At 47.4% G+C, this 14538-nt stretch overlaps 1 protein-coding gene across 2 annotated transcripts in view; it reads right to left on the bottom strand.

Moving 5' to 3' along the window:
• The window catches only part of slc15a2 (solute carrier family 15 member 2), a 111886-nt gene that overhangs the window by 71712 nt on the left and 25636 nt on the right, over positions 1-14538 (bottom strand). For both annotated transcript variants that reach the window (XM_059647527.1, XM_059647528.1), the window contains 3 exons: positions 9948-10040; positions 4863-4962; positions 3417-3507 (listed from right to left, as the gene is read on the bottom strand). In XM_059647527.1, coding sequence (XP_059503510.1) covers positions 3417-3507; positions 4863-4962; positions 9948-10040 — 284 coding nt within the window. The remainder of the gene's footprint in view (positions 1-3416; positions 3508-4862; positions 4963-9947; positions 10041-14538) is intronic.

The following is a 14538-nucleotide window of genomic DNA, read 5'->3' as shown; positions in this document are numbered from 1 at the left end:
CATCGAGGCAATTGAGGACCATTACATCGCACTTTGCATTTGTAGAGGCGTAGAGTCACACAGCACAGAAATAGGCCCCTCAGCCCAACTCATCCATGCTGACCAGATTTCCTAAACTGAACTAGTGCCATTTGTTGGCATTTGGCCCATATCCCTCCGAACCTTTCCTGTTCATTTACCTGCCAAAATGTGTTTTAAATGTTGTAAATATACACTAGTGCCTTGTACAGGTGGACAGGGGTCAGGAGGTCAGTTACTTGCAGAAGTATTCCTAGACTTTGGCCTGCTCTTGTAGACACAGTATTTATGTGGCTAATCCAATTCAGTTTCTGGTCAGTGGTAACCCCAGGATGCTGATGGTGGGGGATTCAATAATAACAATACCATTGAATGTTAAGGGGTAATGGTTTGATTCTGTCTTGTTAGAGATGGCCGTTGCCTGGCATTGTGTGGTGTTAATGGTACAACGCAGGACAATAGGGTGGCCAACAAGGCATATGGCATGCTTTCCTTCATCGGACGGGGTATTGAGTATAAGAGTTGGCAGGTCATGTTGCAGTTGTATAGGACTTTGGTTCGGCCACATTTGGAGTACTGCGTACAGTTCTGGTCGCCACATTACAAAAAGGATGTGGATGCTTTGGAGAGGGCACAGAGGAGGTTCACCAGGATGTTGCCTGGTATGCAGGGCACTAGCTATGAAGAGAGGTTGAGAAGATTAGGATTATTTTCATTAGAAAGACGGAGATTGAGGGGGGACCTGATTGAGCCTACAAAATCATGAGGGGTATATACAGGGTGGATAGCAAGAAGCTTTTTCCCAGAGTGGGGGACTCAATTACTAGGGGTCATGAGTTCAAAGTGAGAGGAGGAAAGTTTAAGGGAGATATGCATGGAAAGTTCTTTACACAGAGGGTGGTGGGTGCCTGGAACGCGCTGCCAGCGGAGGTGGTAGACGCAGACACGTTAGCGTCTTTTAAGATATATTTGGACAGGTACATGGATGGGCAGGGAGCAAATGGACACAGACCGTTAGAAAATAGATGACAGGTTAGACAGAGGATCTTGATCGGCGCAGGCTTGGAGGGCCGAAGGGCCTGTTCCTGTGCTGTAGGTTTCTTTGTTTTCTGTTCTTTGTACTAGCCACTTACCAGCCCAAACTGGTACCTGAAAGGATTAACTGACATCACAAGATAAGATCCATCCATCAGGATGTAATGGTTTGTCCTGGCAAGAACTAGCCAACGTCTGTGTGTGTGTGTGTGTGTGTTGTGTGTGCGTCTTTCTGTGTGTGTGTGTCTTTGCGTGTGTGTGAGAGAGTGTGTGTTTGTGCTTGTGTGCTCATGTGTTGTGTGTGTAAGTGTGGGTATGTGTATGCGTGCACGTGTGCGTGTGCGTGTTTGTGTGTGTGCGTGCATGCATGTGCGTGTATGTGTGTGTGTGTGTATTTCTGTGTGTGTGTGTGTGTCTGTGAGTGTGTGCGTGTCTGTGTGCGTGTCTGTGTGTGTGTGTGCGCATGTGTGACGTAAACCCAAAACAAGTTCAGCTTGATGTGAGACAAATTGTGTATCTTACATGTAATGTAACTAGCTAAGTAATATGCTAAAAGGGTACTAAATAATATGCTGAAGTAATATGCTTAGGGGCGGCACGATGGCTCAGCGGTTAGCACTGCAGCCTCACAGCACCAGGGACTTGGGTTCGATTCTAGCCTCGTGTAACTGTCTGTGCAGAGTTTGCACATTCTCTCCATGTCTGCGTGGGTTTCCTCCGGGTGCTCCGGTTTCCTCCCACAGTCCAAAGATGTGCGGGTTAGGTGGATCGGCCATGCTAAATTGCCTGTAGTGTTCAGGGGTGTGTGAGTTATAGGGGGATAGGTCTGGGTGGGATGCTTCAAGGGGCAGTGTGGACTTGTAGGGCTAAGGGTTTCCACACTGTAGGGAATCTAATCTAATCTAATCTAATCTAAAATCTTAATTAAAATCATGATGAAAACTAATTGAGTGTTTGTGTGGGCGACCTTTGCCATATGGTATCAGGAGCTTAGACAGATACTATTGGTCACAGTGAACAGACCAAAGATATCTCTAATGGTTCCGGCAGAAAACAAAACCCTGGGGAAGCTGGGAATCTTCAATGAATGCCGGAAGCCCTTCTACAAGTATGCAGAGGCAAAGTTAAGGGGCAAGATTTTCCTGACATTGATTGGCATTGCATTTTCATGATTAAGCTCCTGGAGGGAGCTACATCCCTTACCCATGGGCCCTACTCTTGTGTAAAAAACACACAATCTCCCCTTCCCCACCTCACTCACCACCTCTTACATTTCCTACCTCTGTCCTTGTTCCAGACCAACTGAGTATTTTGCTGGACCATTTCAGGGAGCAGTTAGGAGGCGACCACATTGCAGTGTAGTTGGAGTTTTCATGTAGGCCAGACCAGGTAAAAGATGGTAGATTTCCATCTAGGGAGGATGTTAGTGAATCAGAAGGGATTTTACAACACTCTACAGTGGGTAGAGTGGTCTGTGTTAATTGCTCATCCCTAATAGCCCAGAGCTAAGTATCAATCACATTTCTGGTGTCTCATGTCAGACAGACCCGGTAAGGATGGCAGATTTCTTCCCTGAAAGGTAGTGGTGAACCAGATGGGATTTTATAACAATCAACTCATGGTTGGGTAGTGGGTACATTGGTGGGATAAGCTTTACATGCCAGATTTTTAAATTTTATTCATTGAATTCAAAATCCATCAGCTGCTGTGGCAGGATTATGAGCCAGTGTCTCCAGTAGATTCATCTCAGCTTCTGGATTACCGTCCCAGCGACATTACTACTGTGCCACCATTCCAATCCCAGATAAGAAGCAAAGGGAGTCCAGCCTCTCTCACAGTGAAATACAGGCCAGGCGACAGGAATCCCAACTTGGCTAATTTCCTGGACGCTGCTGAGAATCCCCACAACACTACCCCAGTGTCAGTCGAAAGCAGGAACTGCTGGCAAAGCTCAGCAGGTCTGGCAGCATCTTTGGACAGTAGGAAGAATTAACGTTTCAGATTCGGTGACCCTCCATCAGAAGTGACCCTTCTTCTGAAGGTTCTGAGAAGGGTCACCGGACCCGAAACGTTAACTCTTCTTTCCTTCCACAGATGCTGGCAGACCTGCTGAGTTGTCCCAGCAGAAACTGATTCCCAGCATTCGGAGGTCTTTGTTTTCTTTCAATCAATGTGACTATAAAATAGGGAGTGAAATGTGATTTAAAATAGGCTGTGGTTAAGGAGCGAGCCTTCTATTGTGTAGATTTCCCAAAAAAGGCAACACATTACACTGAAGAGAAAATGTATCAGAGATCAGATTCCATATAAAATATTACACATAATTTATACCTTTACAGAGAAAATTGCAAATCCGCACTGACCTCTCAATATGGGAGTGATGATGGTTGACAGTAAACTTCCTGCATTAATGGACAGATAGAAGAAGGAGAAAAACCTACTCCGTTCAGAAGCCTAGAATATAGCAGCAGAAATTGGGAAATCATCAGTGCAACACAATCTATACTCAATTAGTCCAGTCTATTCTATTGCTCTAATGAACCAGTGCAAGGTATGATTTGTCTGGTCAGCATGCAAGCCACTATTTCTTGCAACATGTGTCAATAATAAATCGAATCAAACTTCACTCTTTCATGGAAAGTGAGCGTTGCTGCTAAATCTGTGTATATTGCTCATCCTTAATAGCCCAGACGGCAGTTAAGAATCAGCCACATTTCTGGTGTCACATGTCAGACAGACCTGGTAAGGATGGCAGATTTCTTCCCCGAAGGGTATTGGTGAACCAGATGGGATTTTATAATAATCAACTCATGGTTGGACTTTTAATTCCAGATTTTTAAAAATTAATTGACATTTCACCATCTGCCACAATGGCATTTAAACTCAGGTCCCTGAGAACTTCGGTACGGCGTTCTCAATCACTAGTCCCATGATATTACCACAATGTCACTACCTCCCCAAATACAACGCAACACATAAACCAAGTCTATGCAACATATACAGACACCCCAATCAGCCAACAAGCGTATTCAGTCAATGATTGTAAAGCTGTCCAGACTATGAATGAGAAAAATGTCAAAATGAATCATTGAAGCCTGATCTCACTGCTCAGGCTGGGACACAGGGCATAGTTATTTCCAGAGATAACAAGAGGTCGGGCTGGATGAACACAGCAGGCCAAGCAGCACCAGAGGAGCAGGGAAGGTGATGTTTTGCATCCGGACCCTTCTTCAGAAAACTTCTGAACATTTCTGAAGAAGGGTTCCAGACCCGAAATGCTGCTTGGCCTGCTGTGTTCATCCAGCTCTACACCTTGTATTCTCAGATTCTCCAGCATCGGCAGTCCTACTATCTCATAGTTATTTCCATATGGGTTGCAAGCAGAACATTTCCACACAACTGAAGATCCTCAATTCCTGGTTTCATCCAGGCAAACCTTCTCTACACTTACTCAAAGTCCTCGAGGTCTTTCTTCATGGAGAGAGTTCATTTTAAGGCACAACACTCACACTTGAGGTCTAAGGATGATCTATAAACACTTAGCTTAACTCGTTAGGTTTGATCTTCGTGGCTCTTTGATCTACAAGGAAATCAAGGGTCATGAGAAGCAGAAGGCAAAGTGGGGTAGAGAGCACCATCCAATCATTTAAGGAAGGAGGCTCAAGGGGCTGAATGGTCTACTCATGCTTTTGGTTTTTCTGTTCTCTACCCACTTACAAAACCCAGGACTGTGTACACACAATCTCTAGTGTCAGGATAAATATAAACAATACTGTTTCCAACATCTGACACTCTTATTGTGTACTTACTTGCTTCTCTTCAAATTGATCACCACCAAAAGCTGCAACACAAGGTTTGATACCACCAGTGCCCAGGGCTATTAAGAAGAGGCCAAGCATTGATAATACTCTGCAAACAAGAGAGCCTTTGTTAAGCTTTGAAGAGACTAGTATAACACCATTGACTGAGAAGAATAAAAATAAATCACAGTGATGGGAGCATTGATGGTTCTTTTGTTGTTTTGACAGTCATTAGGTTGTGAGTTCAAGTCTCAGCACGTAGACTTGATGCAAAGTCCAAATAAACACAATGGTTTATTACTGAGAAAGTACTATACGAGTGAAGGTGCTAACCTTTAGATGAGCTGGTAAACTTCAACGAAGGCTGTTCTCACCTGGGTCCCAGTCAGTATGATCTCTCAATGAACATCGTTAAAACTGAACTCAATTGTTATCCATTTGCTGTTTTGGGAAGCTTACTGTTTGCATACTGGTTGTGACATTCCCAACTTTACAACAGTATTACAAAACGATGTCAATGGCCATAAAGTGCTTTGGAACATCTGAGCGAACTGGTGTCATGATCATTATGCTCAGTTAATGTTTCCAAATGAAAGCCTGCTCTAATTAACTGTATCATTTCTTTAACCTGGAGTGGAACTGTGAGGGCAGCAGGGTGGGGTGGAGTTGGGGGGGAGGAGGTGAAATGAAGACATGGAGAGTGAGGGGAAGATGTGTTTGGTGGTGGTGTCATGCCAGGGTTGTCTGAAATGACAGACAATGATCCTTTTGAAAGTGGAGGTTGGTGGGATGAAACGTGCGAACATTTGGTTCCGATCACACTGTTCTGAATGATGGGCAGAAGCACAGGCGACAGGTTACATGCGGTTGAGAATCCTGTTAAGCACAGTGGGTGGAAAACCATGATTACGAAAAGGCAATCCATAGCAGCAGCGCAAAATTGGAAGGTGGCATCATATAAACAGATGTGATGTAGGCGAAGGAACTGGGAGAATGGGATGGAGTCCTGGCTGGGCACAGCGTGTGATGAGCTGTAGTTAACGTAGCTGCGGGAGTCACTGAATTTAAGACAGCTGTGGGAGAGGGTGTGGTGAAGACAGGGGTGGGAGAGGGTGCAGTGAAGGTAGCTGTGGGAGAGGGTGTAGTGAAGACAGCTGTGGGAGAGGGTGCAGTGAAGACAGCTGTGGGAGAGGGTGCAGTGAGGACAGCTGTGGGAGAGGGTGCAGTGAAGACAGCTGTGGGAGAGGGTGCAGTGAGGACAGCTGTGAGAGAGGGTGTGGTGAAGGTGGCTGTGGGAGAGGGTGTGGTGAAGGTGGCTGTAGGAGAGGGTGTAGTGAAGGTGGCTGTGGGAGATGGTGTGGTGAAGGTGGCTCTGGGAGAGGGTGCAGTGAAGGTGGCTGTGGGAGATGGTGTGGTGAAGGTGGCTCTGGGAGAGGGTGCAGTGAAGGTGGCTGTGGGAGATGGTGTGGTGAAGGTGGCTGTGGGAGAGGGTGTAGTGAAGGTGGCTGTGGGAGAGGGTGTAGTGAAGGTGGCTGTGGGAGAGGGTGTGGTGACGGTGGCTGTGGGAGAGGGTGTAGTGAAGGTGGCTGTGGGAGAGGGTGTGGTGAAGGTGGCTGTGGGAGAGGGTGTAGTGAAGGTGGCTGTGGGAGAAGGTGCAGTGAAGGTGGCTGTGGGAGAGGGTGTGGTGAAGGTGGCTATGGGAGAGGGTGTAGTGAAGGTGGCTGTGGGAGAGGGTGTAGTGAAGGTGGCTGTGGGAGAGGGTGTGGTGAAGGTGGTTGTGGGAGAGGGTATGGTGAAGGTGGCTGTGGGAGAGGGTGTGGTGAAGGTGGCTGTGGGAGAGGGTGTGGTGAAGGTACCTGTGGGAGAGGGTGTAGTGAAGGTGGCTGTGGGAGAAGGTGTAGTGAAGGTACCTGTGGGAGCGGGTGTAGTGAAGGTGGCTATGGGAGAGGGTGCAGTGAAGGTGGCTGTGGGAGAGGGTGTGGTGAAGGTGGCTGTGGGAGAGGGTGTGGTGAAGGTGGCTGTGGGAGAGGGTGTGGTGAAGGTACCTGTGGGAGAGGGTGTAGTGAAGGTGGCTGTGGGAGAAGGTGTAGTGAAGGTACCTGTGGGAGAGGGTGTAGTGAAGGTGGCTGTGGGAGAAGGTGTAGTGAAGGTACCTGTGGGAGCGGGTGTAGTGAAGGTGGCTATGGGAGAGGGTGCAGTGAAGGTGGCTATGGGAGAGGGTGTAGTGAAGGTGGCTGTGGGAGAGGGTGTAGTGAAGGTGGCTGTGGGAGAGGGTGTGGTGAAGGTGGTTGTGGGAGAGGGTATGGTGAAGGTGGCTGTGGGAGAGGGTGTGGTGAAGGTGGCTGTGGGAGAGGGTGTGGTGAAGGTACCTGTGGGAGAGGGTGTAGTGAAGGTGGCTGTGGGAGAAGGTGTAGTGAAGGTACCTGTGGGAGCGGGTGTAGTGAAGGTGGCTATGGGAGAGGGTGCAGTGAAGGTGGCTGTGGGAGAGGGTGTGGTGAAGGTGGCTGTGGGAGAGGGTGTAGTGAAGGTGGCTGTGGGAGAAGGTGTGGTGAAGGTGGTTGTGGGAGAGGGTGTGGTGAAGGTGCCTGTGGGTGAGGGTGTGGTGAAGGTGGCTGTGGGAGAGGATGTGGTGAAGGTGGCTATGGGGGAGGGTGTGGTGAAGGTGGCTGTGGGAGAGGGTGTGGTGAAGGTTGCTGTGGGTGAGGGTGTGGTGAAGGTGGCTGTGGGAGAGGGTGTACTGAAGGTGGCTGTGGGAGAGGGTGCAGTGAAGGTGGCTGTGGGAGAGGGTGTAGTGAAGGTGGCTGTGGGAGAGGGTGTACTGAAGGTGGCTGTGGGAGAGGGTGCAGTGAAGGTGGCTGTGGGAGAGGGTGTGGTGAAGGTGGCTGTGGGTGAGGGTGTGGTGAAGGTGGCTGTGGGAGAGGGTGTACTGAAGGTGGCTGTGGGAGAGGGTGCAGTGAAGGTGGCTGTGGGAGAGGGTGTAGTGAAGGTGGCTGTGGGTGAGGGTGTGGTGAAGGTGGCTGTGGGAGAGGGTGCGGTGAAGGTGGCTTTGGGAGAGGGTGTAGTGGGAGAGGGTGAGGTGAAGGTGGCTATGGGAGAGGGTGCAGTGAAGGTGGCTGTGGGAGAGGGTGTAGTGAAGGTGGCTGTGGGAGAGGGTGTAGTGAAGGTGGCTGTAAATGAGGGTGTGGTGAAGGTACCTATGGGAGAGGGTGTGGTGAAGGTGGCTGTGGGAGAGGGTGTGGTGAAGTTGGCTGTGGGAGATGGTGTAGTGAAGGTGGCTTTGGGAGAGGGTGTGGTGAAGGTGGCTGTGGGAGAGGGTGTAGTGAAGGTGGCTGTGGGTGAGGGTGTGGTGAAGGTGCCTGTGGGTGAGTGTGTGGTGAAGGTTGCTGTGGGAGAGGGTGTGGTGAAGGTGCCTGTGGGTGAGTGTGTGGTGAAGGTTGCTGTGGGAGAGGGTGTGGTGAAGGTGGCTGTGGGAGAGGGTGTAGTGAAGGTACCTGTGGGAGAGGGTGTAGTGAAGGTGGCTGAGGGAGAGGGTGTAGTGAAGGTGGCTGTGGGAGAGGGTGGAGTGAAGGTGGCTGTGGGAGAGGGTGGAGTGAAGGTGGCTGTGGGAGAGGGTGGAGTGAAGGTGGCTGTGGGAGAGGGTGTGGTGAAGGTGGCTGTGGGAGAGGGTGTAGTGAAGGTACCTGTGGGAGAGGGTGTAGTGAAGGTGGCTGAGGGAGAGGGTGTAGTGAAGGTGGCTGTGGGAGAGGGTGGAGTGAAGGTGGCTGTGGGAGAGGGTGTGGTGAAGGTGGCTGTGGGAGAGGGTGTAGTGAAGGTGGCTGTGGGAGAGGGTGTAGTGAAGGTGGCTGTGGGAGAGGGTGGAGTGAAGGTGGCTGTGGGAGAGGGTGGAGTGAAGGTGGCTGTGGGAGAGGGTGTGGTGAAGGTGGCTGTGGGAGACAGTGCAGTGATGGTAGCTGTAGGAGTCGGTGGCTTTGTAGTGGATGGCATTGGACAGCTCATTCCCTAAAATGGAGACGGAGATTTCAAGGAAGTGTCAGAAATGGTCAGACCTATAGAGGGGTACGTATTTTAGGGAAAATGGACAAATTTTCCAATGTCCTGGTGAAGCATGAAGCAGTTGTCGCTGCATCGAAAAATGATTTCTGGAAGGAGGCCAGAGTATGACTGGAACAAGGATTGTTCCAGCTCTCCCATAAACAGGCACACGTAACTGGTGCCCATAGCAACTCCTTTGACTTGGCAGATTCGGGATGACTTAAAGGAGAAAGTGTTCACTGAGAGAACAAGTTCAGCCAGGCGGAGGAGAGTGGCTGTGGCTCGGACGGATACAAGCCTCTGGCCGAGGAAGAAGCCGAGAGCTCGCAGACCATCCCGGTGTGGATTGGAAGTATGGAGGGTTTGGACATCCGTGGTGAACACGAGGCAGTTAGTTAGGGAAGTGGAAATCAATAAATATGATGGAGGGGCATCAGAGGAATTGTGGATGTAGGTGGGCAGGGCCTGGTCAAACGGAGACAGGATGGAGTGAAGGTAGTTGGGAATGAGCTTGGTGGGGCAGCAACAGGCTGATACAATGGGCCTATGGGGGCAGTCTGTTTCGGGGGGTTTGGGAAGGAGGTAGAAGTAAGCTGTCTGGTGTTCCTGTCTAAAAAGTTGATGCAATGTCGGTTCATTCCGCTCAGCAGTCTTAGCACCCTTTTCAAGTTTCGAGTCGCAATGCCAGATAATGAAAATTCCAACTTTTACAGCACTCTTTCTCAGTTCAGGTTTGCTGAACTGGGAACTGTCCCAACTCTTGAGCCACAGTTCAGATGTGACTATTGCTCAGTGTTGATCGCCACTTAGATTTCTCAAGGGTGGTGTTTGGGGGACGGGGAGGGGGGCAGGGCGCCATTGCATCAAACAGTGCACTTCCTGCACTAAGAGGTAAAGAATCATAGAAAGAGCCTGTGTTGATGTAGCACCATTCCCAACCAAAACGACATACAGTCTCATGCACCCCACATGAAAGATTCAAATCTCCATCTGACAGAATAGCACCAGCTCAACGCTGCACAGGAAAATCAGCGCGTCAATAATATCATCACTTTTACTCACACATGTATGGTTTGGTCACCCACAGTTGGTATCGCACCGACAGACTTCACAATATGACCAATAATGTAGACGACGGAGAGGATGATGATGGTTCTGTTTGGAAGCAGAAGAACAAGCACTTATCAATATTATGTTAAAATGAATATAAGTATTACAGTTATCACACTTCAATGCTTAAGCAGTAGGATGCTTGGGAATCAATTACAATTTATATGGATGACCAAACGTCTGGTTCAACATCACAGAACTATTACAGTGCAGAAAGAAACCATTCAGCCCATCCTACCGGCACCAGCTCTATTACCGAGTGTCAATCGCCTGCCTTTTCTCCATATCCTTGCAAACCCTTTCTATCCCAATAACTATCCAATGCCCGCTTGAATGCCTCAGTTGAGCCTGCCTTCAGCACATTTCCAGATGTCTCAAAATATCACAATTAAAGGAAAAGCTGAAATACTGTAGAGATAGTGCAGATGTTTCTGAAGCAGGGTCCCGACACGAAACGTCAGCTTTCCTGCTCCTCTGAAGCTGTGCCTGCTGTGTTCCTCCAGCTCCACACTGTGTTATCTATGAAATACCACAGATTCTTCTTCATTCTTGTATAAGATGTGAGCATTTTGTTGCCGGCCCTTAATTGCCCTTGAATTTAGCTGCTTGCTGAACCACTTCTGAGGGCAGTTAAGAGCCAAATCTAATTGCCATAAATCTGGATTCACCTGGAGGTGGATTTGATTTGATTTGGTTTGATTTATTATTATCATTTATTACATATGTTCTCATAAAAGATGGAATAATGCAGACATTATAGTTAAGGAGGAGTGTGAAAAGTATCGTTTTGCATGCCGACCAGACAAATTATACCTTACGTAAGAATATCAGGGTAATTGAACAGAATGCAGAATATACTATTGCAGCTGCAGAAAAAGATCAACTTCAATATATGAGAGATCCAATCATCGGTCTGATAACAGCATGGAAGAAGCTGTTCTTAAATCTGTCAGTATGTGGTTTCAAACTCTGTACCTTCTGCCCAATTGAATAGGGTGTAAGAGAGTATAACCAGGGTGGGAGGGATCTTTGTTTATGTTGGTTGCTTTCCCGAGGCAGCAGGAAGTAGAGATGGAGTCAATGGAAGGAAAGTTGGTTTTTGTAACGGACTGGGCTATGTTCACAGCTCTGTAATTTCTTGCGGTCTTGAACAAAGCAGTTGCCATTACAAGCTGTGATGCATCCAGATAGGATTCTTTCTAAGGTGCATCCGTAAAAATCGGTAAGAGTCATTGTGGACATACCAAATTTCCTTAGCCTTAGAACATAGAACATAGAACAGTACAGCACAGAACAGGCCCTTCAGCCCACAATGTTGTGCCGACCATTGATCCTCATGGATGCACCCTCAAATTTCTGTGACCATATGCATGTCCAGCAGTCTCTTAAATGACCCCAATGACCTTGCTTCCACAACTGCTGCTGGCAACGCATTCCATGCTCTCACAACTCTCTGCGTAAAGAACCTGCCTCTGACATCCCCTCTATACTTTCCACCAACCAGCTTAAAACTATGACCCCTCGTGCTAGCCATTTCTGCCCTGGGAAATAGTCTCTGGCTATCGACTCTATCTATGCCTCTCATTATCTTGTATACCTCAATTAGGTCCCCTCTCCTCCTCCTTTTCTCCAATGAAAAGAGACCGAGCTCAGTCAACCTCTCTTCATAAGATAAGCCCTCCAGTCCAGGCAGCATCCTGGTAAACCTCCTCTGAACCCTCTCCAAAGCATCCACATCTTTCCTATAATAGGGCGCCCAGAACTGGACGCAGTATTCCAAGTGCGGTCTAACCAAAGTTTTATAGAGCTGCAACAAGATCTCACGACTCTTAAACTCAATCCCCCTGTTAATGAAAGCCAAAACACCATATGCTTTCTTAACAACCCTGTCCACTTGGGTGGCCATTTTAAGGGATCTATGTATCTGCACACCAAGATCCCTCTGTTCCTCCACGCTGCCAAGAATCCTATCCTTAATCCTGTACTCAGCTTTCAAATTCGACCTTCCAAAATGCATCACCTCGCATTTATCCAGGTTGAACTCCATCTGCCACCTCTCAGCCCATCTCTGCATCCTGTCAATGTCCCGCTGCAGCCTACAACAGCCCTCTACACTGTCAACGACACCTCCGACCTTTGTGTCGTCTGCAAACTTGCTGACCCATCCTTCAATTCCCTCGTCCAAGTCATTAATAAAAATTACAAACAGTAGAGGCCTTCTGAGGACATAGAGGCATTGGCGTGCTTTCTTGACTGTGCTGTCAATATCGTTAGACCAGGATGTGTTGATGATCTTCACTCCCAGGAACTTGAAGCTCTTGAACATCTCCACTTCAGCACCATCGACACAGACAGGGGTGTGTCCTCCACTCTGCTTCTTGAAACTTATGGCCAGCTCCTTAGTTTTGCTGATATTGAGGGAGAGATTACTGTCTTTACACTACGCCACTATGCTGTCTATCTCTTTCCTGTACTTGGTCTCATTGTTGTTTGCAATCCGAGCCACGACTTTAGTGTCATCAGGAAATCTGTGAAAGGAGTTACGGCTGAATTTGGCCACGCAGTCATGAGTGTATACGGAGCGTAGTAAGGGGCTGAGTATATAACCTTGCGGGGCACCAGTGTTGAGGATTACCATGGAGGAGGTGGTGCTGCCTGTCCTTACTGATTACATTGAATTGGGGAAGGACAGCAGATTGCCTTCCCTGAAGAGCATTCGTGATTCAGACGGGTTTATATGACAATCAGCAATGATTTAATGGTCGCCAGTAGGCTAGCATTTAATTCTAGATTATTTTAGCAGTCAAGGATAAATTTCTTCTGGCCTTGGTGAGTTATCCACTTTTGTGAATACTAATATTTCCTCTCTCCTCACATTTATAGCATGCAAAACTTCACACTCCTCCTCCTTAACTACACTGTCTGCATTATTCCAGTTTTTGTGAGAACAAATGTGTCATGTTCATTAAGTAGAAAATCCACAATCTTCTATCTTTACGCATCATTTACCTTCTGTTGTTTTGTGGGTCATAGTCTTTGCTTAATTATCCTCTTTTTCTTACCGTATTGATAAAACATCTTTGGGTTCGCCTTGATTTTGCTTATAATTATTCTCTTATGTCCTGTCTTTGCTTTCATAAGTTTATTTTTGCATTGCACTCCCACACTTTTTACACCACTTCTGTAGCACTAAGTGTCCTGCTATCTGGCATAAGCTTTCCTGTTTTGCCTTATCTTATCCTTTGTGCTCCTTGAAATGCAGCAGGCTCTAAAACTGACCTTCTCACCCCTTTTCTTGGTGGGGACATGTTTGCTCTGAACACTTTGAATATCCGCCTTAAATACCTCCCATGACTCTAACACTTATTTCCTTTTGGTCGCTGTTTCCAATCACATTACATCATTCAACAGGCTACTAAAATTGACCTTCCCTTAATTTAGAACTTTAAGTCCTGCTCTAACTTTTGTCTATTCCATAATTGTATTAAAACTAACCAAATTATAATCACAAACACCAAAATGCCTTATTCATTGCCACCCCTTCCAGTTGCCTAGGTTTCAATCCGACAGTCAATTCCAGCATTCTCTTGCTGGCCCTGATTGACTGCTAGCTCCTGATTTATATGTTTGCATGTGTACACTGGCTTGGAGCATTCGCCTGAATCATAAACAGAAATTGCAGGAAAAGCTTAGCAGGTCTGGCCAGCATCTGTGGAGAGAAATCAGAGTTAACATTTCCAGTCAAGTGACCCTCCCTGAGATTTTTGTTTCTAATTTACAGCTTCCGCAATTCTTTCAGTTTTTATTTATATTCTCCCGAATGTATTTCAAAAGTTTTGCTCCTTCCACTCTTTTTGCACTGCAACTATCCAAGTTATAAACTTACAATTAAGGCCCTGTTTCTTTTGTACTTGTCAGATACTTCCCCACATATTTGCTTTTCTGTTATGATTGGTTGGCTTGCTGAGCTGGTTTGTTGTTCCGCAGATGTTTCGTTACCCTGTTGGGTGACATCATCGGTGCAGCCTCCGATGAAGCGCCTTTGTGTTTTATTCAAAGACATTGGATACCCGTAAAACTAGGTCAGAAGATGTCTATTACGTGAATGACACCAGGAAGACACTACACGCCCCAACCTACTCATCACGCTACACTACATCAGGAACACATCTGAACTCACCACAAGACTCCTATGACCACTGGGCATCAGAATAGTGCACAAACCCTCATCAACCCTATGACAACTGCTCACCCGAACCAAAGATCCACTACCCATCTCTGGTGAAGGGTCTAGGCCTGAAACATCAGCTTTTGTGCTCCTGAGATGCTGCTGGGCCTGCTGTGTTCATCCAGCCTCACATTTTATTGTCATGGACAGGACCGATGTCATACACAGGATTCCCTGCAGAGACTGCGACAAACACTACATCGGACAAACAGGAAGGAAATCAACAACAAAGGCACGCAAATATCAACTAGCTACAAAAAGACACGACCAATACTCCGTCATCTCCATCCACATGGATAAGGAGAACCACCAATT

This window comes from Stegostoma tigrinum, chromosome 7 (genome assembly GCF_030684315.1).
Source record: "Stegostoma tigrinum isolate sSteTig4 chromosome 7, sSteTig4.hap1, whole genome shotgun sequence".
Classification (NCBI taxonomy): domain Eukaryota; kingdom Metazoa; phylum Chordata; class Chondrichthyes; order Orectolobiformes; family Stegostomatidae; genus Stegostoma; species Stegostoma tigrinum.
This window is presented reverse-complemented; position numbering and strand designations above follow the sequence as displayed.